Genomic DNA, 26621 nt, shown 5'->3' with positions numbered 1-26621 from the left:
AGGAAGGCAGAGGATGAGCTCCAAGGAGCTGGTCCCATGGAGCCTCATGGGACAGGGCTGCACACATCTCCAACTGCACTATTCTGATACAGTATGAGCATGAGATATGCTTTTATCTTGTAAGCTATTGTTATTTGGGGAATTTTAGTTACAAAAAAGTGAATCTTAACTAATGGTCATGGTCAGGACATAAGATTTTTGTGTATATGAGGCCATTGGAGGGTTTTGTGCATATATGAGGCCTTTGGAGCAGAAGGGTGACGTTATATGTTATATAATTTTTCAGAAATGTCATGCACACTTCTGTTCAGGGAATTGATTACACGGGGCAGAAGTCGAAGTAGGAAGGTCAGCAAGAGTTGATAATGTCTCAGACCAGGATGGCAGTGGTAGAGGTGGTGAAACAGGTGAGGGTCTGGATCTGCAATTTTTTTGTAACAGGTCATGTCATTCACTTACACCTGATCTGATAGATAAGGCAAAAATGAAATCATCATACACCAAGTCAGTGTTAATGGCAGTGACTTTAATGCTAAGGGAGTCGAAGGAGGTGCAGCAAATTTTCCTCAGGAGAAATAGCAAGGGCACCTCAGAGGAAGCAGAATTTGAACTGAATTAATATTTTGCCTGTAGAGAAGCCACAGTAAGAACAGCTCAGACAAAAGTTAAAATGGGGCTCTTTTCCCAGCTAGAGGAGGTAAGTGTTCAATCAGATGTGACTGCTCTTACTGGAACCTTGGAAGAACTCAAGGTGCCAGTACACAGAGTGACACTGGCTATCCTGAAACTGAGAACCAGGGTCACCTGGATTCTCCTTTTCATCCCTGTGGGATGGCACATGTTCACAATAACACCATTTTTCTTTCTCAGCAACCCTAAAGGACAACAATGCAGGCTGCTCAGCTGACCCACCCATGAACCCAGGAAGAAGTGAACAGACCTTTCCACAAGTCAATGTAGATTTGTTTTCTGAAGGGGACTTGCTTCTTCAGGTACTGTACAATACTGACCATCTCTACTCCATGTCAGTGGTTATAACTATAACAGAATCAGGCCTCGGAGTTTTCTAGAAAATATTTTGCTTCAACTTTTGCTCAATATATATTTAATTATCATGTTAAATTTCTGGTTGAATCGAGTACTCTATATCTAATTTTCCATTTTTGGACAAATCTCTACTCATGGTGCAATGTGGGTGGGAATCATACATGGGGTAGGAAGAGTCAGAAACTCTAGATATCAGTCCCTGATGGTCACCTGCTAGTAGAGTGGTAGTCACTACCTCCCCAAAAGTGATACTCCATCTTCTCTATATACCTCAGGGGCTGTGAGACTCAGATGTAGGAATATATGTGAAAGTCATGCTGTAAGCCATCATGTCCTGAGTCATGAAACAACTGTACAAAGGAAGAATTGTGTGTAGATGAAAAACATTACCATACCATATTTCATTTTTACTACTTTGAGCATTTGAAACATTTCTTTCTCTTTAATTTTGTATCTAAATACGATATATTCCTGCTACCTCACCAAGGAATCCACATTCTGGGTGTCATAAAAATAGCAGATTTTTTACCTTACACACCAGAAGTATGAAACTTCAGCAGACAGTCCACAAAGAACATACATAACCACTGGTTGATTGGCCATCCCCTGTGAACTCCCTCAAGGATTATGATTAGAAGCAGGTGGGTCTCTTCTTTAGGTAAGAGAAGGTGGCATGAAAGAACGCTCCATCTCCATTTATCTGGTTACGGCTTATTTATCTATTGGCAAATCATTAGGCTCTTCTCTGGCTGCGAGTTTAGTCTCAGCATACTCTGTCTTAAAAGTCTGTAGTTTCAGGTGCCCAACCACAAGGTGAGGGATCTTTTTAAAAACTCAAAAGAGATCTGCTACAAAGACCCTGTCAACGTGTTAGTATATGTTAAGATATCTGAGCATAGGTTATATTGTTTTCTTCACTTTTTTGTAAGTTTGAAATCTTTTGTATTTCTCCTTTAAAATAGAAATTTAATACGACAAGATCTCTTGAAATGGAATTCCTAAGAATTATTTAGAATTAGTTTGTTTGGCTGAAAATTCCCAGTAGGGCTTCTGTATTAATCTGGATTCTCCAGAGTAACAGAACCAATAAGATGTGTGTGTTTGCGTGTGTAGAAAGAGAGAGATAAATTTTAAGGAATTGGATCATGTGATTGTGGGATAAGTCCAAAATTTGCAGGAGAGGTCAGCAGCCTGGAGACCCAGCGTAGAGTTGATGTTTCAGTCTTAAGTCGAAAAGCTGTCTGGAGGCAGAATTTTTCTTCTTTGGGGGATCTCAATCTGTTTCTCTTAAGGGATTCAATTGATTGATTGGATTTGACCCACCAGCATTATAAAGGCGAATCTGTTTTACTCAAAGTTTGCTTATTTAAATGTTTCAATGTGTCCCCCAAAATCCACGTTGAAAATTAATCCCATTGTGCTGATATTAAGAGGTGGGGACCTTAGGGGAGTAATTAAGACATGAGAGCTCTGCCCTCGTGAATGGATTAGTGCCTTATAAAAGGGATGGAGGAACAGGCTGAGGCCCTTTTTGCCCTTCTGCCTTCTGCCATATGAACACACAGCATTAGTCCCCTCTGGAGACACACAGCATTAACCCCCTCTGGAGACACACAGCATCCGTCCCCTCTGGAGACGCACAGCATCGGTCCCCTCTGGAGACGCACAGCATCGGTCTCCTCTGGAGACGCACAGCATCGGTCTCCTCTGGAGACACACAGCATTAACCCCCTCTGGAGACACACAGCATCCGTCCCCTCTGGAGACGCACAGCATCCGTCCCCTCTGGAGACGCACAGCATCCGTCCCCTCTGGAGACGCACAGCATCGGTCCCCTCTGGAGACGCACAGCATCGGTCCCCTCTGGAGACGCACAGCATCGGTCCCCTCTGGAGACGCACAGCATCGGTCCCCTCTGGAGACGCACAGCATCGGTCCCCTCTGGAGACGCACAGCATCGGTCTCCTCTGGAGACGCACAGCATCGGTCTCCTCTGGAGGATGCAGCAACAAGGCATCATTTTGGAAGCAGGGAATGGGGCCCTCACCAGACACTGAACCTCCCAGTGCTTTGATCTTGAACTTCTCTGACTCTATAACTATGACAAACAAATTTATATTATTTATAAATTACCCAGTCATAGGTATTTCGTTATAGCAATACAGATGGACTAAGACACAAATAAATTTATAATATTTATAAATTACCCAGTCGTAGGTATTTCGTTATAGCAATACAGATGGACTAAGACAAATGTCAATCAAAAAATACCTTTGCAGAAACATCTAGACTAATATTTGATCACACATTTGGACATCACAGTCCAACCAAATTGACACATAAAATTAACCATCACAGCTTTATATTTAGGTGTTTCCTAAGTGGCTGTTAACAAGAATTAGTTTCAGTTGCTAGAGTCAAAAATCTTGTTTAAACTGATAAAGAAATATTCAACTTCGTTTTGTGGGAACACATTCAGATATTTAGGATTTAAAATCAAATCGAATTTAAATTATTCTATTTTTTTCTAAAAGTACATCGGACACAGATACTGTGAACAAAGACCAGACATAAAGTATAAAGGAATTTTAAAAAACAGAAAAAATATGAATGATTTGCAATCCAAATAGAATATCTATTGCTGTTCTATTTGTTTGGTTGTAATAATGATATGGAGGCCGGCACAGCGGCTCAAACCTGTAATCCCAGCACTTTGGGAGGCGGAGGCGGGCAGGTTGCTTGAGCCCAGGAGTTCAAGACCAGCCTGGGCAATGTGGCAAAACCCCATCTCTACAAAGAAAAAGAAATAGCTGGGTGTGGTGGTGAATACCTTGTATTTCCAGCTGCTGGGGATGCTGAAGTGAGAGGATCCTTTGAGCCCGGGAGGTCAAGGCTGCAGTGAACTAAGTTCATACTACTGCACTCTAGCCTGAGTGTCAGAGCAAAACCCTGTCTCAAAATAAGTAAATAAATAAAAGGATGTGGAGAGGTGGGGTTTCGGGACTGGCAATGTGAGAAGCTTAACAGATGGCCCCTACCCCCAGCTCAGCGTGATGGGTGCAGCCAAGAGCCAAGAAAATGGGACTCTCTTTTTCCAAGTTCCCAGTCTAGGATTATGGTTTTACCCAGGCAGGCTGCCGACACGTTTCATCACTCCTCACTTGTGTTGCTGAAGTTCCTCTCCAGGAAAACATGGCTGAGAAGACTGGAACTCCCTTTCTCCACCTAGCCCCAACTCATAGGGTAGAAACTCTATCCCAGGCACAGCAGGCTGAAAATACTGGCCCCAAATTTCCCCAACTCAGCTTACGTGTAGCAGGGAGAATCCAAACCAGAAGAGGCAAGCCCAGATGATCAGGGGTTACTGTCCATGCCCAGGACCCCAGCCACAGAGCGAAGCTATAACTGAGAGAAGCAACTGCCACCCGCGATCCCAGTTCCAATGCAGTGGCACTGGAGAAAGATAGGTCGTAAGAACAGAGATCTGTTCAGTTCTCTCTAAGGGGACTGATATTATTTGGAACAGAGCCTGAAAAATGTATACCTAGGATTACTCTTGAAAAAATATTAAGCCATTATTACCTTAAATATCTTTTCTGCTCCTTTTCTCCCTTCTTTTCTTTTGGTGTTCCCATTACATGTATATTGGTACACTTAACATAACATAGTACTGGAGGTTCGAGGGAAATTAGGCAAGAAAAATTAGATTTAAAGTTTCCATACTGGAAATGAAGAAATAAAGTTATCTCTATTTGCAGATGATGTCATATCATGTATAGAAAATATTAGAGAATATACTACAAAACGATTGAAACTAAGAGTTTAGCAAAGTTGCAGGATACAAGATCATAAGCAAAAACCAGCTACATTTGTATACATTACTGTGAACAATTTAAAAATGAAACTGATAGAACAATTCCATTTACAATAGCATTAAAAATAATAAAATACTTGGGAATAAATTTGGCTGACTAAGCTAGTCTTGCATACTGAAAACTAAAACATTGTAGAAAGAAATTAAAGACATAAAAAATGGAAAGAATTCCTATGTTATGGATCAGAAGTCTTAACATTGTTAAGATAGCAATATTCTCCAAATCGTCCTACATAATTCAACACAAAACCTATCGGAATCGCAGCTGAGTTTTGTTTTGTTTTGTTTTGAAAAAATTGTCAAGCTGATTCTCAAATCTAGATGGAAATGCAAGTAACCTGCAATAGCCAAAATAAACTTGAAAAAGAACAAAATTAGAGAATTCACACTCCCAGCTTCAAAATCTACTACAGAAGCCTCCATTATCAAAACATTATGGTACTGGTGGGGCATGGTGGCTCAGGCCTGTAATCCCAGCACTTTGGGAGGCCAAAGTGGGTGGATCAGTTGAGGCCAGGAGTTCAAGACCAGCCTGACCAACATGGTAAAACCCCACCTCCACTAAAAATACAAAAATTAGCCAGGCATGGTGGTGCATGCCTGTAGTCCCAGCTACTCCAGAGTCTGAGGCATGAGAATCGCTTGAACCCAGGAGGCAGAGATTGCAGTGAGCCGAGATTGTGCCATTGCACTTCAGCCTGGGTGACAGGGCGAGACTGTCTCAAAATGAAAACAAAAACATTGTGGTACTGATATATGGATAGAAATATAGATCAATAGAATAGAATTTAGAATCAAGGAATCAACCCTTACTTATGGTCAGTTGGCTTTTGCCAAGAAAATTCAGTGGAGAAAGGATAGTCTTCTCAACAAATGGTATGGGGCAACTATATATCTGCATATGAAAGAATGAGGTTGGACTAATTTCTTACACAATAAACAATGAAATAATCTGTACACCAAAGCCCTATGACACACAATTTAACCTGTATAACAAACCTGCACATGTATCCCTGAACCTAAAAGTTAAAAAAAAAAAAGAAACTGAGGCACAGAAAGGCTAAATTGCTCCGATCCCACAGTAAATGAAAAACTTAGAATGCTTTTCCGTTGCTTCTGAGACAGACTAAAGACCTTGACATACCCTACAAAATCCTATATGATCTGGTTCTTGTCTATGAACACACCTTACTACTTAAGCAAGACATACTGACCTTCTTTTAATTTCTCAATCATATAATGATTTTTCTCACTCTAGTAACTCTTTCACCCCATCTCCTCGTTTTTTCTGCCTAGTACCAGCTACTTATTTCAAATCTGAGCTCTAAAGTCACTTACTTAGGGAAATCTTCCCTGACTGAGTCCCAATCTTAAGTTCTGTCAGGTCCTCCTATTCTACACACTCATAGCACCTTGTATTTTTGCTTACTATTAAAAACATGTATTTGTATTATCCTTGGACTATTGTCTGTCTCTTCTGGAAAGTGATCTTTGTGAGGCCAGGACTACAGCTGATTAGCTTGTTATTTCCGCTTGGCCCATATTAAGCTCACAGTTAAAAAGAAAAAGAATAAAAGCTAAGACATAAGAAAAAGACCCAGAAATGATACCAAAGCTGGAATTAACAGATCAATACTTTGAAACAGTTATTGTACATATGCTCCATGATTTAAAGAAAAAGATGGGCCTAATAAGTAACAGATGAGAAGTCTCAAAAGAGAAATGGAAACTATAAAAAGAACTAAATGGAGATCCTAGAACTGAAAAACAGAACATCTGACTAGAAAAAAAGGACTTCATATGCTTCACAGCAGATTAGATTCAGTGGAAGAAAACAGGTCGTTGAATTTGAAGATAGGTCAATGGCAACTATCCAAATAAAATCACAAAGAGAAAAATGAAAAAAATTAAAATAGTCTCGGTGGTCTGTGGTACATTATCATGCAGCCTAACATACATGTAATTGAGTCACAAAAGGAATGTAGAGAGAGATTGGGCAGAAAAAAGGATATCAATAGATAATGGCTGAATTTTTTCCAACTTTGATGAAAAATATTAGCCCATGGAGCCATAAAGCTCAATGACCTTGAAGCAAGATAAATACAGAGGAAACCAAACTATTCTAGTCTAATTTCTGAAAACAGGAGAGTAAACAATTTTTGGTGTGTTTGTATAATGGACTCAACAATAAAAAAGTAATGAATCATTAGAACATGCAACAAGATACATAAGCCTTAAAGCCTTTGTGCTGAATTAAAGCCAAACACAAGGATGTATACTAGATTCATGTGTACGAAATTCTACAACAGGTAAAATTAATTTAAAGTATTGGGTGTGTTGTATGTTTATTGTGGCACTATTCACAATAGCAAAGACTTGGAACCAACCCAAATGTCCATCAGTGATAGACAGGATTAAGAAAATGTGGCACATATACACCATGGAATACTATGCAGCCATAAAAAAGGATGAGTTCATGTCCTTCGTAGAGACATGGATGAAGCTGGAAACCATCATTCTTAGCAAACTATTGCGAGGACAGAAAACCAACCACCACATGTTCTCACTCATAGGTGGGAACTGAACAATGAGAACACTTGGACACAGGGTGGGGAACATCACACACCGGGGCCTGTCGTGGGGTGGTAGGAGCAGGGAGGGATAGCTTTAGAGATATACCTAATGTAAATGACGAGTTAATGGGTGCAGCACACCAACATGGCACGTGGATACATATGTAACAAACCTGCACATTGTGCACATGTACCCTAGAACTTAAAGTATAATAAAAAATAAAGTATTGGGTATGTTATCAAGAGTGGAGAGAGGTAGAGGTTGGCTAGGAAGGGTCATGATGGAACTTTCTGGAAAATACTCTATATCTTGGTAGGGAAAGTGAATGTATTTGTCAAAAATCTATCAGGTTGTACACTTAGGAAATGTGCAATTCGATGTATGTAAACTATGTATCAATCAATTTAGAAAACAGAAGTATTATATGCAGATTGGTGTCACTTAATACCACCCCCTTGAAGAGATAGAATGTTCAGAAGTTTCTTTTTAAAAGTCCTTAAATCAAGGCAGTTCTTTGCTCATTTTTGTATCTGTGTCCTATAAGCTTGGATTGAGGTATTTTATTTTACCAAAATTGTCATCCTTGATTTAGTTGAAAAATGCCTACAGTTATATTTTATTTACTTTTTTTTATACAAGTCTTGCTCTGTCATCCAGGCTAGAGTGCAGTGGTGCAATCTCGGCTCACTGTAACCTCTGCCTTCTGGGTTCAGGCGATTCTCATGCCTCAGTCTTCCAAGTAGCTGGGACTACAGGCATGCACCACCTCACCCAGCTAATTTTTGTATTTTCAGTAGAGACGAGGTTCCACCATGTTCACTAGGCTGGCCTCAAACTCCTAACCTCAGGTGATCTGCCTGCCTCGGCCTCTTAAAGTGCTGGGATTACAGGTGTGAGCCACCGTACACAGCCTGTAGTTACTTTTAAATATCAGTTTTACTTATTTGTTATTCTGCATTGTTCTCATATTTCCTATGTAAGAACTGCTTAATTGTTTAAATTCTCCTTCTACCATTCCATATAACTAGGAATAACAGTATTAAGATATATTTACATTGCTTATAACTGCCTACGCAACTGGGATGTAGGGGTTGGCCTTAGTTTGAAGCATGGAGAGTTCACGCATTGTAACAAGAGGTGAAGCAGAGCCTATAAAACAGGTAGGAGAGAGTGGTGGCTGTATTACTCCTCTCATTGCTATAATGGAACAGTCAAGATCGAGTAATTTATAAAGAAAAGAGATCTAATTGGCTCACAGTTCTGCAGGCTGTACAGGAAGCAACATTCTGGCATTCGCTCAGCTTCTTGGGAAGCCTGAAGAAATTCACAATCATCGCAGAAGGCAAAGGGGGAGCAGACATGTCACATGGCCAGAGCAGGGGCAAGAGGGCAAGGAGGGAGGTGCCACACACACTTTTAAATAACCAGATCTCCTAAGAACTCACTCATTCTTGTGAGGACAGCCCCAAGGGGATGATGTTATACCATTCATGAGAAATTTGCCCCCATGATCCAGTCACCTCCCACGGGGCCCCACCTCCAACACTGGGGATTACAGTTCACCTGAGATTTGGGTGGAGACTGTAAACCAAAGAGTATCTGAAACAAGTCTCAAGTAATGTAGGAGCTTATTTAACCGAAGTTAAGGACACGCCTGTGACACGGCCTCAGGAGGTCCTGATGACATGGGCCCAAGGTGGTCAGCCTACAACTTGGTTTTATACATTTTAGGGAGACTTAAGACGTCAATCAATTCAATCCAGAAAGGCGGGACAACTGGAACTGGGGGCTTCCGGGTCATAGACGGATTCAAAAATTTTCTGATTGGCAGCTGCTTGAGTTATCATCTAAAGACCTGGAATCAAAAGAAAGGAATGTCTGGGTTATAATAAGGGGTTGTGGAGACCAAGGTTTTATCACGTAGAGGAAGCCTCCAGGTAGCAGGCTTCAAAGAGAATAGATGGTAAATGTTTCCTATCAGACTTAAAGAGTCTGTTCTATCAGTCTTAAGGTCTGTGTTGATATTAACGGTAAGGAGGTATGTCCAACCTCCCGTTCCCATCATGGCCTAAACTAGTTTTACAGGTTAACTTTGGAATACCCTTGGCCAAGAGGAGAGGTCCATTTAGATGGTTGGGGGGCTTACAGTTTTATTTTTGGTTGAAGGACACAGATCCAAACCATATCAGTGGGAGTATGTAGAAGTTCTGACTGCATTTTCTTTTCAGAGAAATAGTAAGCAAAGTTGAGTATAAGGAGAAAGCAGGAGGTATTGATGGTTTCAGAGAAAATGATGTGAAACAGTCATCTAAGAGAATGGGAAAGTGAATGTACCAGGGAAATGTATCAGGATTTATGGGTGGCATTAGGGGCCATTTGAGGTACACAGTCACAAATCCTGATTGAGTTCAGTGAATCAAGAGAACATAGGATTTGAGGATGTACACAAAGGAATCATTACAATGATAGATATATAGTAAAACTATAATACTAAAGGAGAATGTAATGTGTTTCAACATGATTATCATTACTGTTTTTATTATTGTTGTTATCATTATTATAATTAAGGCAGTGTGACCATCTCAAGTCACACACTGAGGCATGCAAGAACCATAGTTTTCTCTGTTCTTCTATAACTTAACATTTTAAGACTTTATTTTTCCAAGTGGAAACATAAATTTCTATCAATTCATGAGTTCCTACCCTCTTTCTTGAAACTGATCTAAGTTCATGAAGACCTGCATGGTGACAAGGTTTGGGAACTGGAAGGCACCTGTTCAGGGTGCTGGCCATTTCTGCAGGCTTCATGCTCCCTTCCTGTTCTCTGGATGTGCATCCATGCAGACCCTGATAACTTCCCTTGTTCCTGAGCACTAGTATCCTCACGGCCCAGGGCCATCAAGCTCTCCTGCCCATTCTAGGCTGGGGTAGCACTCTGATATGTCCCAGGCACCCTCTGCCAAGACTCATCAGGAAATCACTTCTTAAATCTTACCAGGGAAGGAAAATGGCTAAGCTTTAAATATCTATCTTCATTAATATTACTCTGAGAGACTGAATACACAAACAAACAATGGCTAGACCATATATAAAAACAGAACTCTGACCCACAGCCTGCACAAGAAACCAGTCCCTTGTCTACAATGAACAGCCCAGAAGGCCAGCCTGCTGTAAGTCAGATTTACAGGAGGTAAGACCATCTCCAATAACAAACCAGGAAGCTAAACAATAACTTCTACAACAACTGGCCCCAAATGGCCAGGACTTCATTAATAACTGACAGCTTCCCTGATTTTTGCCCCTGCTTCCAACTTAGAACCAACCAGAGAAAGCCAAATGTGCAGCCTACACTGCTACACAGGAAGCCCATTTCCAGTGAGCTCATGATTCCACAGCTTCCCCCACGAGCAGCCTGTAATCAGTGCACCCCTGAAACCTTCCCTTTTTTTACTCTATAAAACTTCCCACTCCTCTGCCTGCATTGAAGTCTTTGCCAAAATGCAAAAAGTGACAGTGGTTGACTCCCTTACTCTAGAAAGCTCTGAAGAAATAGCCTTTGCTTTTCTCATTTGGTTGGTCTTCATTTGTTTCCATAACCCTGAACGTACACACAAGAGCAGAGCAGATTATTATTTACTGACAAGTGAACAAGAATTATTTACTTATAACCAAACAAGAACTGTTTGGTGCCGGGCGCGGTGGCTCACGCCTGTAATCCCAGCACTTTGGGAGGCCGAGGCGGGCGGATCACAAGGTCAGGAGATCGAGACCACGGTGAAACCCCGTCTCTACTAAAAATACAAAAAATTAGCCGGGCGCGGTTGTGGGCGCCTGTAGTCCCAGCTACTCGGGAGGCTAAGGCAGGAGAATGGCGTGAACCCGGGAGGCGGAGCTTGCAGTGAGCCGAGATCGCGCCACTGCACTCCAGCCTGGGCGACAGAGCGAGACTCCGTCTCAAAAAAAAAAAAAAAAAAAAAAAAAAAGAACTGTTTGGTTCTCTTGTGCCCCAATTCCTTACCTCTAGACAATGCAATGAAAGCAGAGGTTATCCTACTCATCAAGCTTGCAGGAAATGCAGAAATATAAATTTGGGCATTCATATACATATTTTCTCCCTCCCCTACTGAAAGGAGGGACAAAAACCTTGAAAAGGATCCTGAATTATTACTTTAACCATTTACAATGAAATAGATCTTCCCAAGGGAAAGATAAGACCTTCTGTCTCCAGATTTATAACCCAGGATGTCTCCATGTTCCTAGGTCTCAGCCTCCCTTGAAATGTAAACAACCCTGTAGTCCCGGCACTTTGGGAGACCAAGGCAGGACGATCCCTTGAGGCCAGGAGTTTGAGGGTACAGTGAGCTAGGATCATGCCCCTGCACTCCAGCCTGGGCAGCAGAGCCAGACCCCATCTCTTAAAAAAAGAAAAAAAAAAATGAAATAACAAATACCACCAGAGCCAGAAATCTCTTTGGAGTTCTCACAAGCGATAGTTGTGAATTAACTTCTGCAGCTTGCTGCTCTTTTAGCCCAGGTCCCAAGTTTCACTCAGATTTTCCCAGCATTCCTAACCATACAGAAACACAAACCTTTTTTTCTCTACCGCCTCACAGAACCTCAGATGCTCTCAGTTCTGGGCTCCCTCAAACCCATCTGAGGTAAAGTAAGGCCTCCTGTCATCCTCTGTAAGAGTTGGACAGCCTTCACTCCCCACCCTCCCATTTTCTGAGGGTGCCCTGGGCCCTGCTTTTGGAAGGGACAGCCCAGGATGTGGTGGCAGTCAATGCCAACGTAGTTCCGCAGAAACACCCAGGGCCTGGACCGGGGCCTTCAGGAGCTCCACATGCCCAGAAGCGAGACAAATTAATGAACCAGTCTGAACGCACTCTCTTCTCTGCCTCTCCCCAGGCCCTCAACGGCTTCCTCATGGCAGTCACAGAGGATGGCTACATCTTTTACGTCTCTCCCACAGTCCAGGACTACCTGGGATTTCATCAAGTGAGCAGTTTTGTTTCATTTCAGGGAAGTGAGTGAGTTGGGGAAGGGACAGGGCCATGGGCCATATGCAGCCTGGTCTCTGAGGGGCTATAATGGAAGTCTCAGTCCCTCCTGCACACACTCTGTATGTCTTGGAAATGAACCTTCCCGACATGCCGGCTTCCTCACCTGTTGGAGGGCATGTTAGGCCAGGTCCTTTAAGAAGCAGATGCCACACAGGATGAGATGAGCGAGATTCCTCAGGGAGCATCTTCTGAGGAGCAGAACACGGGGAGGCAGCTGTGGACAGGGGAGCTGCCACACTTCCACGCAGGTCTGGCCCTTGGGCAGGAGACAGAGAAGAAATGTGTACGGCTGGAAGTTCTAAGAGAATTCGGCAAGGCTGATGGGAAGTTCTTAATCCCAAATTGCCCATCAGAGGCGATCAGAGTCCCCTGGGAACAGGCCGGCCTTGGTGTCCCTGCCATACTCAGTCACTGGCTGGGGACACTGCAGGATCATGGCCCTGAACACGGTGGTGGAGCCATGAGGTGTAGTAGGCACGAGCGCCACAGTCAGAGCCTAGGGCACATTTCCGCGACTGAGAGCGAGTTCTCCCTGTGGGTGTGTGGAGCAGCTCCTCCCTCCTCGGTTCCCGTGAGTCTCTCTTCCTGAGGGAAGCCCAAAAAGGAGAGGTTAGTGGGGCAAACTGCAGCCCCCAGTCAGTGCAGTTGATCTCGGGGTAGCAAACTTTCCCTCCCCAACCCCTGTTCTGAACCCACCTACCCTCAGCCTCACGTTAGCATGTGCTGATGGCTCCCCTGGGTGTGACCCAAATGTTCATTCCTGTGGGTCTGAGCACAGACACTCAAAGCGTCATTGTGGCCCCCACATCAGGGTGGGGGCTGCTGGGGGCCAGAAAATAAATGAAATGCAAGCTACAGTCTGGCCAACACAAACCCACAGAGTCCCTGGACCCACCCAGTGGTCACCGACCTATTCCCTGCACTTATCATTGGGATCAATATAGTTGATTGACAGTTGGACTGACTTCCACACTGGATCCTTGACCTGTGGAGTCAGAAGCATCATAGTGGACAAAGCCAAGGGGAATCTCTGAAACCAAGATAGTAAGTCATGCCCAGGGAGGTGGCAGAAAGCAGGCCATCATGAAAGCCTAAACAACGCAGAGTTCCTGGACCCATAGTGTTTCCATTGGATTCCCCCATGTGGGCCCTAAAGAAACGGAAGGTTCCCAGTGATTACTTTAGACTGCTTAGATGTAACCAAACCGTGGGCCTGATTTCAGCTGTGAGCAGAACATACTATCACTGCTCAAATAGATTAACAGGCCCTCAGGTGCACGGTATGTGGCCAGTGATTTGGCAAATGTATTCTTTCCCATTACAGTTAAAGAGAAATCCGAAAAAAAAACATGTTCATGTGGGACAGAAAATATTCATTTAAACATTTGCTTCAAGGCCATGTTAACCCTTCCCCTGTGTCCTAACACAATCTGAGGAGACCTGGACATCCCATAGGAATGACACTGACCATTTACAGTGACAATGATATGCTGATTGGGCAGGAGGAGCCAGAGGAGATTAGGGAGGGCAGGCCTCGAGACATGGTTGCCCCGGTGGGAGGCAGATGAGCCTATTAAAACGCAGAGAGCTGCACTTTGGGGAAGTTTTTCAGGGTCCAGTGGTCAGGTCCCCTCCAAAGTGAAAGAAGGCTGCCGGCTTTGAAGGGACAGAGGTGAGAGCAGAGCACCTGGTCGTCAGCCTCATGTGGAGGGAGATGTGAGCCACAATGCAAATGTATCTAGATTCTTCAGCAGTGGCCAGTGGTCTGTCTGTCACGTTGGGGCCTGGAAGGAAAAAGCAGGAAGATCAGAGACAAGGATGTCTGAAATAGGGCATGTTGCTGAATGTATGAGAGTGGGTGCCAAGGGTGAAGATTTTTGTTTCACTCATCAGTGTTCACAGAAAGAAGCCCCCGTAGAAAAGGCACTACTCAGCCAAGCAGACAGGATGACTGGGCCACGTGGCATGAGCCCACCTCCATCACTGGCTGCCCCAGAACTAGCACGATGGGCAGTAGGCAGAGTAGCTACAGTGGCAGCTATGTACTGTGAGGATTCCCTAAATGCACCTGCAGATATTACTCAGGTGACCGTACAGTGGGGGGAAGGAGAATATCCAGATATTTTCATCTGTTGGACAGAAGGTGTGGTCACCTGAGTGAATGTCTTGCCATGGTATTTCAGTGCTCTTACTCCTAGGGACCCTGCCAGATCTTCAGTCAATGAATTACAGGTCTGGAAATTGTCTCGGATTCAAAACTGAGCAAGAGATTGCCACTTTTCACTGAGGCAAAAGCCCTCAGCCTTCTAACGTGCATGCTGGCTCTTTTTCTGTTAAGCAGCATTATTGCTGGCTGCCATCTCTTCTGCCCCTAGGGGCCCCGCTCTCTGTTAACCACCTCCACCACTCCCTATGGGCCAAGCCTCTTGGCTGTGCCTCAGCCTTGCCAGTTGTCACTGTAATTGCAGCCTGCTGGCTTCTGCTAGGCAAGTGCCACCACCTGGCCTCTATTACTTTAGGGCTCCACTGTCTCTATGGATATTAATGAGCCCAACTCTGTGGCTGCTTCTCCTGCCAAAGTGCTGAGCTGCACAGAAGAGCTGCCTGCCACCAGACCTCACAGTGACGCTGGTGTCCTTCCCGTTGCACTCCTGACGGCCTTGGAGAGTGGTGTGGCTCCTGGGCCCTCCCATGGAACTATAATTTCTGATGGGTCTTCTGGAGTCATAAAATGCATTTATTCCAGCACACACCTTTCTCTCAGCCCCTTTATTCCTTCTTCTGCCATCTTCCAGGACAACTCAGGTACTACCATGTTGCCAACCGTTGGCTTTTCCCAGAACTCTAGCAGCTACCCCAGCAATGAGTTTGCCCCATTTTCTGGGGTCCTCACTAGGGCGTGAAATCCTGAGTCCTGAGAAGTGCAGATCTGGCCCTTGTGAAGGAAGGAGGGATGGAAGAGGAAGGTTACATGGGAAAGTCTTAGACTGTAGTACAGCTCTAAGGAAGTTTGACAAGGCCAAAGGGGAGCCCTCAAGCCAGAGTTCCCATAGAGAAGTCCTGTGTCTACCAGGACCATGCTTGTCTTAAAGCCACAGCATTTCAGAGTGCAGCAGCTGAGGGCATGACTTAGTTATACTCCCTGCAGCTGGAAATCTGCATTTTAACTACCACCACTGAGGGAAGATATTCCATACCTCACAGTACTGTTGTGCAGACTGAATAACAGCAATGCATACGCAAGCACCTTATACACCAAGAATGCCATGCAGTGGAAAGGATTTATTAAAATTCTATAGCAATAGGAGATATCATCAAGTTGGCTGACTACAGGCACTCACCACTCACCTCCTCCACAAAGAAAGACCAAAACAGCAAGAAGATAATCACATACTGAATAAAATACCTAAGGGAGAACAATGGAATTCAGCAGGAAAGTGACAATGACCCTCTGAAGTGCAGAAACTCAAAACAGCAGCATGGAGAGGTAAGTAAAGCACCCAGCTGGGATGGGCTCAGACAAAGGAGGGATTGTCCATTGCCAGGAAAAGGTAAGCAGGAGATCCACAGCAGTCTGCATTCCCACCACAGATACTGGCAATCCTAGCTACAGGAAAGTCCCTCAACCCTCACAGGCCCTTAGCCTAGTATAGGGAGCTGCTTGGAGTCCACACAACAGCATCGTTCCAGAGAAGGAATTCATTCTGGGTCCCACCTAGCCCTGGAACCCAAGCTGCTATAACCCAGCACCATTTTGAGAGTAGAGCCACTAACAGACCACATCCTGCCCTGGGGCCCAGTAGCCTCTGCATCTCCACATCACAGGCCCCACTAACATCCCCCTGTATCCACCCAGAGGGCTGCAGTGTTGCAGTATTAGCTAGACGCAGAGGTGGGCCACATCCCTGGCACCTGAACCTATCAGCACCCTACACACTGGGGAACAGGCAGTCCAGCACATCAGAAGGGCTACTCTCAGTTCATACAGAGCCAAAGAAGGCAATCCCCAAAGCCTCGGAGCCATCTGCTCAAGGCTGCTGCCACCAGCAGCCATCCCACAATGTCCCGCAGTGGGCCTACTGCACACCCATGCATACCACCTGGGGGCTGAGGACTGGACCACCTAGGGCCTGCTGTCAGAACCACTGGTGACAGCATGGGCCACCAGGGGGCCCAAGAACTGACTCATCCAGGCCCACCACTGCCACCACCAGCTCCCCATGCACACTATCTGGGGTTCAAGGACCACCCCTTCTGGGGCTCACTGCCACCATAGCCAGCACCTGTGCAACAGCCAAGGGGCCCAAGGACTAGCCTGCCTAGGGCCAGCTGCCACCATAGCTGGTGTCCACATGGGCTGCTGGGGGCCAGAAAACCAACCTGCTCAGGGCCCACCACCACCACGACAATTGGCACCCACATGCACCACCTGGGGGGCCCAGAACTGGTCTTTCTGGGGCCCACTATCACCACCACCAGCAATCCTGTCCACTCTAACAGTGGAGCTGCCATGTGCCTGCACTCATCACGCAGGAGCCCAAGGAATGGCCCACCCAAAGTTGACCACTACCACTACCAGTGCCCACCAGGACCCAGAGATCTGGTCCACTAGCATCCCCACCACCAGTAAAGCCTTGCCACAGCCTTCAGAAACAACCTTTGTAAGCCACTGAGGAACTCATAGACACCACTGACATTGATTGCAGCCAAAGAAATATAGAGATTATGCTACCGTGCCCAACCAGAACCAAAGCCAGTGTGTCCTACCCACATTATACTATAGATACATCTACAGAAAAAAGTCTTCCCCCAAGCTACCCTATAAAATTCGAAGAAGCAACTGTTATACCAGATGCACAGATATCAATGTAGGGACACAAGATGCATTAAAAAGAAGAAAACTGACCCTTCTAAAGACACACAATAATTCTCCAGTAATAGAGCTTGAAGAAAAGTAAATCTAGAAATGTCTAAAATGGATTTCAAAATAATGATCTTAAAGAAACTCAGTGAGGCCAGGCGTGGTGGCTCAAGCCTGTAATCCCAACACTTTGGGAGGCCGAGATGGGCGGATCACGAGGTCAGGAGATCGAGACCATCCTGGCTAACACGGTGAAACCCCGTCTCTACTAAAAAATACAAAAAACTAGCTGGGCGAGGTGGCGGGCGCCTGTAGTCCCAGCTGTTCGGGAGGCTGAGGCAGGAGAATGGCGTAAACCCGGGAGGCGGAGCTTGCAGTGAGTTGAGATCCGGCCACTGCACTCCAGCCTGGGCGACAGAGCGAGACTCCGTCTCAAAAAATAAAAAAATTTAAAAAAAGAAAAAAAAGAAAGAAATCTTTAGGAGTATGACTCTGCCCCTTGGTCTTTGTAGTCAGATGTCATCTACCAGAGTGTGTTCGAGCTGATCCACAAGGAGGACAGAGCCATGTTCCAGAGCCAGTTACGCTGGCCTCCAGACACAGCATCAGTCAGCAGAGAAGCAGATCCGGACACCAGCCGTAAGTCACCATCTCAGAGGAAACTGGGGTGGAAATGAAATCAACCCTGTACCTATGTTTCAACCCTTGAAGTCCATGAGAAGGAAAGTAGACTAGGGAGCTGGACATTCTCAGCTGGAGGGTCTATTTCAGAAAGCATAACAACACTGGCTCAGTTCCATGTCCTTGATGACGAGATGAACCAAGAATGAAGTAGTATGTGCTGACACAGGACTCTGCATCTTTTAGAATCTCTCATATCTCTGAACTCATCTGGTCCTCTGTTAACTGGAAAACATACATGTGGCATGAATTTCTGTTGTGTTTACTACCAATAGGATGCAGGAAGGGATTTTCGATGTCTTGTTTACTGATATATCCTCAGTGCCTAGCAGAGTACCTGACACACAGTGACTCAGTAAATATTAGTTGCTTGAATGAATGAATGTACAGATGAGGAGATTGACGCTGCCCATATGGGTCCATCTGGCAGGACTCGCACTGGAGGAAATGCCCTGCATCCCCTAAATCGTGTTCAGGTGGCCAAGAGTCTCACATCTGTGTATCTGATGAGCACACAGGTGGGTGGCCATTATGCCCTAGATGTGTGTTACTCCATTGGCTGGTGGGAAACCACAGACACTCACCAACAGGCAATATTGTTATTTACAGGTAAATGCCATTTTGTAAGCACAGACACAGGTCCCTTCTCCAGGGATTTAGAGTGCATTTTATGCACCCACACGGGACGGAAGGAAAGGCTCTTTGCTGTTTTGTTGCGAATGATGATCAGAAAAGAATACTCAAAACTGGAGGTTTGACGAAGAAAGATAATGAAGCCATGGGCCAATATCTGCACACTAATGATGTCTTTTTCATGGTAGGGAGTCTAAAATATTAAACAAAAATATAACTTACAACGCTCACTATAAGTATAGTTGTGTGACTTCTGGAGACTTGGCTTTAATTCAGATCAACTTTGACTACTGTGAAAATTTTAATCCATCTTTCTCCAAAGCTGCTTCCTCTCTAGAAGTTCCACACAAGACTCTCTCAACCAGCCTAAGGTCAACTGGGTGGTTACTTATCACAAAATATATCTTTACTTTCTTCCTCCTCACCCCCCATCAGATTTTCAGCTCCTTGAAGTCAGTCAGGATCCTTATCCTCAGCATTGAGCTTTGCACCTCTGTGTGATGACTCATTCTGTGTCCCACCCTGTCCACATTGACTGGTCAGGGGTCTGAGGGGAAGGAACAGAGGTCTGAAGTTCAGACTGGGCTGTGGGAGTGGAGTGGGCACCTACTCCAACTCCTCTGTGTTAGAGTTCTAGAAACAAAGCATCGGAGCAGAGTGGGGATCTCTGCCACCCAAGTAGTCTAAGGCCAAGACACAACACCAACAGTCCAGTATCCTCACCCCTCACTAGGTCCTACATTGTTACTGTGTCTAACTTAGTGGTTCCTTATGTTTATTCATTTCTTTCTCAAAGAAACTAGTAACTTCGTGTTCCAACTATATTTTCATACATAAATCTAAAATATTTGAGAAAACTTAAAACACTGTTAGTAATAACTCAACAGGTTTTCTGTTAAATAAATTGAATAGCTATGCCCTAACAGTTCTGGCATTTGTTCAAAAGATAGTGAGGTCAACAATACTCCAAATTATCTCACTTCATTCCTAGCACTTTGAAGTCAAGTATGAAATACTATCACTTTTATTTATGCCTTATTTTATATGTAAGGCATAAATATACTCTGAGGCAGCAAGCCCTAAGGTAAATTTACAATGTACCATTATAATCCTTGATTTCACTTCCCTGGAATCTTTCATTCTTTTTTCCACCCCAATTGGAATTTTCATCCCCATTTAAGAAGAGTTTCCTGGATTTTAAACCATAGTCAAAATACATTTGTGAATGTCACAATTTGCAGGATTTTGCACACATCCTGACAGCAGCAAGTTTGAATTACGTCCTTAACAGTGAATATTCTGAAATTTTACATAAAATTTCACATTTTTAATTCCTTTTATACCCTTATGCTGCCACAGTCGCAGAAACTACGCAGTAATCTACCTCCATGTCTATGTGTGCATGACAAGTCCTCGAAATGCAAGTAAAACCTTCATCACAGTGCTATAAACAAGTCCTCGAAATACAAGTAAAACCTTCATCACAGTGCTATAAACATGCCAGAAACCATCTAAAGACCACTCCATCTAACCCAAATTCCAGTTGATGTACACTTTATGCACATGTGTATATGTTCCAACATTTACTGAGGGTCTACCACATGCCAGGCACTGTGCTAAGGGCCTTATTAAATCAGATTAAGAAGAAACAGTAGTAAAACTTACCAGACTCTGATTAAATTCTTCCCTTCATCCCTCCCATGAAAACATTTAGGATTGCTAATCTATTACAAGTTTGCTTTCATCTTATTCTTCCACAAAACTTGAGTCTAGATGAATTAAATTTTTATGTGACACAGGGAGAACCATCCGTGTACATATAATCAGACTTGTCACATTGAGAATTATAGCAAAACAATTTGGGTTTTGCATCCTTGACTTTCTAATGAGGCATAAATGAGACTTTCATTTTTAACCCCAAGAATTTGACTTTCCTCTTATTACTCTCTGAGAGGACTTCTCTACAAATTCCTCGGATGGGAAAGAGAGGAGGCTGAATCAGCACTCCAAAAAAGATGAAAGTAGCATTCTCCACAAAAGTGGTTTTTTCCTGGTAAGAGAGACTATCCAGTCACTTTTCTGTGCCTAATGTTTTCTTTTCCTGCTGAAGTAGCAGTAACTGACATTCACTCTAGAAAATGAGAAGGAGAAAATTATCACTTCTACCACACTTGGTTCAGTTTTCCATTTAATGTTTACTGAGCACCTATTATGTGCCAGGTTATGTTCTAGGCACAGTGTAGAGAGAAAAATAGACCAAGTACCTATTCTGATGGATCTTAAATTTCAATGGGGTAAGGGGGCCAAAAATAAAGACATGAATAAATATGTAATGTTTCTGGTGGGGAAGTGCCAAGAAGAAACTAAATTAAGGAAAGAGAAAAGTTACTGGATGGGCACACTATCATTTGAAGAGGTATGGATAGCCACAAAAATAAGTATGTGAGGTAATGCATATGTTAAATAGCTTCCTTTAGCCATTCTACAATGTATACATATATCAAAAGTTTTACACCATAAATATATACATATTTTACTTGTCAATTAAAAATAAAGAGGTATGGATAAATTGGGGGAGAGCAATGCAGGTGGAAGGACTGGCAAGGGCGCAAAGGCCCTAAGGCAGAAGTGCACTTAGCATAGCTATGGAATACCAAGGAGTGCAGGGAGGTCACAAAGTGAAGGGAAGACTGGTAAGAGATTGCAGGGTTGAGAGTGCATATTAGGTTAGCCTCTCAGGCCACTATGAAGACTCTCAGGTGGGAAGTAACTGGAGAGTTCTAAGCAGATAAATGACATGATGTGACATATTTTATGTCGCTATGGCAGCTGAGTGAAGGACAGATGGTAGGGTGCAAGGGTGGATGCAGGGATACCAGTTAGAATGCAATGACAAAGATAAGAAAAAAAATGATAGTAACAGCCAAGTCTTATAGAGGTTATAATGTACTAGGTACTATTCCAAGTGCTTTACGTATATAAAGTTGTCTAATTCTCCTAGCAACCTTATTAAGTCAGATGAGAAAACTGAGGCCCATAGAGAGGTTAAATAACCTAACCAGAGTCACAAAACAAGTGAGGCTCCAGTCTGGGTCCAGGTTCACCATAATGTTCTGCTCATCTCATGACAAGGAAACTGACCAGCACAGTAGAGGTGAAGGGGATGACAAGTGGTTGGCTCTATGCTCTAGCTCAACAGTGGAGCCAACAGGGTAACCAATGGATGGATATATATGTTACAGTGCATCATCCCATTTTTATCTTGGTCCTCATGACATGGCAAAGGAAGGCAGGCAGGAAGGACTACCAGCATCATGTGATGTGTGAGAAATCCAGCCTGAGTGGCTGATCAAAGTCATCCAGCCAAGTGAAGGTCACAGTTCACTTGGCCACAGGGCTTGTGACCCATTTTTTGACCCACCAGCTGCTTCCATAGTTATAGTATTTCACCTCTGTGACGATGGCTGCACTGGTGGAGTCTCCTCAGTGTGTGTCTCTGTCCTTCCAGCTCTGCCTGGAGAGAGTTCCCTCCCACTTAGTGGCACCCCTCCTGCCAGCGTTCAGCATCTGCCCTTGGAAGACCCTTCCTACCTGGAGAGAAGCTTTGTCTGTCGGTTCCGCTGCCTGCTGGACAATTCTTCTGGGTTTCTGGTAAACATATTGTCTTTACAGGGTCAGGACTCGCAAAACCAGTATGTAAGTCTGCTCAGGTGGAACACTGCCCAAAGGTTGGGCCTAGCCTCCTCACCACCCCAGGAAGGGTCCGCAGGCCTTCAGCTCACTAACATTTCAGAGGGTCAGCCTGTTGAAGATGCAGTTGTCTTTTGAAACTTCCTCTGCCTAGTTAAGACTTGGGATATGTTTACTTAGGATTCAGATACACCTGTTACCTCTGGTACAGCCCTACGTCCCTGGTGAACTCAGGATGTTAACATTCATCTTCTTCAGCATCACCTGGAATTGTATATCCCCTCACAGCTTAACTAACACTATGCTCTGCAGCTTTGGGAAAAGGGCTGTATGGGGCAGGGCCCTGAGGGAGGGCTGAGGAGCCATGAAAAATGATGAGTGCCTGCTGGGCAGGCCAGAAGAATTAGATTCTAGGCCTGCAAACACCTGTGCTATGTTGGGGGTTCAAGGAGAGCTCTGCCTGTTTGGCTCCCAGCAGGATACTGGACTCCTCTGAATTCCATAAGGGGGCAAGTTCTATACAGTTTTAGCTACTTAACATCCTCTTACCTTCTGTGCTCATTATGTTTGCGGTTTTCTTTTTCCAGGAATTTAATTTCCAGGGCCATCTCAAATTCCTCCCTGGGCAGAACACTAAGTCAGAAGACGGCACCTTCCTGTCTCCTCACCTTACCCTGTTTGCCACTGCAACACCTCGTCAGCCTCTCACCATCCTGGAGCTCCAAAACAAAACATTTATTTTCCAAACAAAACAAAAATTGGATTTCACACCTATAGCCTGTGATTCCAGGTATATCCCTCTGACTGAAAATCATGACCCTTAGAGTAGTGCTTCAAGACTAGTTATGGCGCAAATCCTGAGCCTAGAACCAAAGCAAAGCACGAATAATTAGCTAGTCCTGTCCAAATAGGTTTCGTGAAATGAGTCAGTAGAAAATATGCTGTGTTTAGAGAGACAATGTACCAAATCTTCCATGTAAGATACGGCATTTGAGTGAGAGTGTGATACGGAGAGTAAATCTTGGGAAAAGTTTATCTCCTTCTTGGAGACTTCCATTAACAGATCATAGCAAAGCCCCAAGAAGTCCCATTAGGAAGAAATCTAATTAGTTCGATTCATTTTTTTTTTTTCAAACTTATTTAACAATGGAAGCCTTCTTGGGCGACCATCAACTAACATGCAACAATATCAGTGTTTCTTAGAACATAGTCTAGAAAACACTGGCTTAAGAGCAAGTAGTATGACTTGCAAGGTTTACCTTTTCTGCTAAGATAATGGTCACCCGTTTGATGAAAGCTGTGGAACTTCTTAACAGAAATTCCAATTGTTCTCCCACAAGCACAATTTTGTGTACAGTTTCAGGGATTCTCTTTACTCCAGGACAAGAACGCTTGCTCTATACCACAGGCAAATAAAAACAGGCTTAAAGCAGAATTCTGAAACTGCATGTGTGGCAAAAGTGTCTGAGAGGACACCACAATCTTTTCAGTGTGGCAGCCCCTTAAAGTTCTCGCCCCAGCCGTGCTGATGGGGGGAGGGGTGCCCTTCCCAGATCTGGGTTTCCAGAGGGGGCCCTAAGGTTCCTCCTTGGCTCGGTGAGAACTGTGAATGAGAACTGGGAGGAGCTGTGCAAAGCGTGGGGTGGGGCAGTGAGTCTTCATTCCTTCTGGCATTCCGCTTCCGGGCTGAAATAAAAGGATGTGCGGTGTCTCCTCTACACAGAGGGAAGGTGATTCTGGGCTACACCGACAGCGAGCTCTGCAGGAGGGGATCTGGCTACCAGTTCATCCACGCGGCAGACATCATGTACTGCGCCGAGAACCACGTGCGAAGTGAGTTCCAGAGGCGCCCTGCGGGCCTCGCACTGCCCCGTGGGAGGCGGGCTAGACCCCTGCACCCTGCCCGGGGCTCCTCCCCACCTCCCGCGGGGCCGGCTCCCGAGGGCTCCGAGCGGGGTGGTGGGCGGCGGCGTCGGACACGAGCCTCGTCTGTCTTCCTGCAGTGATGAGGACGGGCGAGAGCGGGCTCACGGTGTTCCGGCTGCTCACCAAGCAGGGGCGCTGGCTGTGGGTGCAGTCCAACGCGCGCCTGGTGTTCCGCGGCGGCCGGCCCGAGTGCATCGTCGCCCGACAGCGGGCCCTCACGTAAGTGGCCAGGGCGCCCTGGCGGAAGCCACGGTCGCATCTCCGAGGCGCACCCTGACGGAAGTGGAGCCCCCTGACGGAAGTGGAGCCCCCTGGCGGTTCCCTGTGAGAGCCGGGTCCCCAGTGAGCTTCCGCCGGCCGGTAGTACATGAAGATCCCTTGGCCGGGTCGCCGTCGTAAGTGAGGTTCCGATGTAAGGGCCGTTGCCAGGCGAGATGTAAGTGAAGCCCCGCAGGCCGCGCTGTTAGTCCGGGCCTTGTCCTGAGGGTCGGAAATGAGAGCCGGACGTAAGGCGGGCTGATGGCGGCGAGCACCGTGAGACCGCCACCCCAGAAGTCCCTCAGTAGCCTCCAGGCCTGAGCCGATGGCCGCGGGGCCCCTCTTGTCTAGTTGTTTGACATTGGAGGGAAGGCTGAACCCCTCACGGCCTCAGGTACTCCTGTAGACTAGGGAGAGTGCACCCTCCGGGTGGTTTCCTGATGTGGAGCCAGCGGGATGGGTCACTTTTTCCAGGCTTGGCGTGCAGAGCCTTGGAGGCCGAGTGCCACTGGAGAAAGTGTCTGTGGCTTTTTTTTTTTTTTTTTTTTTGAGACAGAGTCCCCATCCCTTCCAGATAGCAGCTTGAGCATGAAGAAAGGCATAACTAAAATCAGTGTAAACGTTAATTCTTAAGTCCCTTCCCAATTGCAAGGCTCTAATAAGAGCTATTAATTCCACCTTTTGAGCTAAGATAGAAGCTGGTAAGGCCTAAGATTCAGTTACCTCGTGTTGACTGACAACTGCATGCCCACCTTTTCTGCTTCCCTGGTGCATAAAGCAACTTCCATCTGTAAACCATTCTAGCTCCGGATTATCTAGAGGTTCATCCTTTAAATCTGGCCAGCTGGAATAAACTTACTCCATAACTCGTATACAAGAATGATCTAGAGTGCCTGTGGGATCAGGCAGATGGGTACCTGGATTCAAAATCTGGCATTCTTTAAGAGTTACAGCAGGAGTGTCTAGCAACAAAGCCTAATATTTCACTAAGTACCCCCCTGTCATCCAGTGGTGTCCTTCAGCTTCTAGGATTCCTTGTACTTGATGTGGGGTTAAAAACCTCCACATGTTGTCTTAAAATCAGTTTATTGGCTTCATCTACCAAAAGAGCAGCTGCTGCAACTGCCCTGAGGCATCCAGGCCATCCTGAAGCTTCCTGGTCTAATTGTAGAAAAATATGCCACTTGTAGGGAGATATCTCCCAGCTTCTGGACAAGGATACCCAAAGCAGTTCCTTGTTTTTCAGCCACATAAAGGAAAAATGGCTTATCAAGATTAGGGATCTCCAGGGCTGGAGCTGATCCAAATTTCTCCTTGAAAGGATTGAAAGCTTGTTTACAATTGCTATCTCATTCAAAAGGATCTACATCTGCTCCTTTCAGGGCCTCATATAACGGCTTGGCCATACGCTCAAATCCAGGCACCCATAAACAGCAGGATCCTGCCAGCCCTAGGAAAGCCTGCAGGTGCTTTCTGGTTTTGGGTTCTGGAATGCCCAGGATAGCTTCCCTTCATGCTGGGGCTATTGCCCAGGTGCCAGGGGTTGATATATATCCTAAGTGTTTAACCTCTTGAGATGAAACCTGGGCCTTATGCAGCAAGGTCCTATACCCATTAGCTCCCAGAAAATTTACCAACTTAATGGTGTTTTCTTCCGAGTCTCTTTTGGTTGTGCTAGCAACCAACAAATCGTCCACATATTGGATAATAGTGACCTTATTCAATTGTAATAGCCTTAATTTTCTAGCCAATGCATTTCCAAACAGATGAAGGCTCTGCCTGAGAGCCTTCCCTGGGAAGAACCGTCCAAGTTAACTGAGAAACCAAATGACTCAATTAACTTGGGATCTGTCTGTTCAAATGCAAAGATGAATTATGAATCAGGGTGTAATGGAATGCCAAAAAAATGGCATCTTTAAGATCTAAGATTGTAAATCAGTCAGCATCCCCAGGGACCTGGGCTAACAGCACATAGGGATTGGGCACTATAGGATATATGGGAATGACAGCATCA

The 26621-nt window shown here is 45.0% G+C and overlaps 1 protein-coding gene and 1 long non-coding RNA gene across 10 annotated transcripts in view; one reads left to right on the top strand and one right to left on the bottom strand.

Annotated features, from left to right (window-relative positions):
• Positions 1-26621, top strand: part of LOC105472464 (aryl hydrocarbon receptor-like) — a 68809-nt gene that overhangs the window by 28356 nt on the left and 13832 nt on the right. For 3 of the 8 annotated variants that reach the window (XM_071095907.1, XM_071095909.1, XM_071095908.1), the window contains exons 3-9: positions 871-992; positions 12404-12493; positions 17932-18058; positions 22242-22384; positions 23011-23213; positions 24147-24256; positions 24427-24785. In XM_071095907.1, coding sequence (XP_070952008.1) covers positions 871-992; positions 12404-12493; positions 17932-18058; positions 22242-22384; positions 23011-23213; positions 24147-24256; positions 24427-24572 — 941 coding nt within the window. In that variant the 3' untranslated portion in view covers positions 24573-24785. Of the gene's footprint in view, positions 1-870; positions 993-12403; positions 12494-17931; positions 18059-22241; positions 22385-23010; positions 23214-24146; positions 24786-26621 lie in introns of those variants that run through there. The other 5 variants (XM_071095906.1, XM_071095902.1, XM_071095903.1 and 2 more) reach the window with 5 other exon arrangements.
• Positions 9132-24148, bottom strand: LOC105472462 (uncharacterized). 2 transcript variants are annotated; one of them, XR_981572.2, is made up of 4 exons: positions 23683-24148; positions 14027-14342; positions 12662-13143; positions 9132-9350 (listed from the first exon to the last, which is right to left on the bottom strand). It is a non-coding gene; the product is annotated as an uncharacterized lncRNA (long non-coding RNA). The 2 variants fall into 2 exon arrangements; XR_011622917.1 differs by having other exon boundaries at positions 14246-14342.

Source organism: Macaca nemestrina, chromosome 4, assembly GCF_043159975.1.
Source record: "Macaca nemestrina isolate mMacNem1 chromosome 4, mMacNem.hap1, whole genome shotgun sequence".
Classification (NCBI taxonomy): Eukaryota; Metazoa; Chordata; class Mammalia; order Primates; family Cercopithecidae; genus Macaca; species Macaca nemestrina.
The sequence above is the reverse complement of the archived record's forward strand: the minus strand, read 5'-3'. Positions and strand labels throughout refer to the sequence as shown.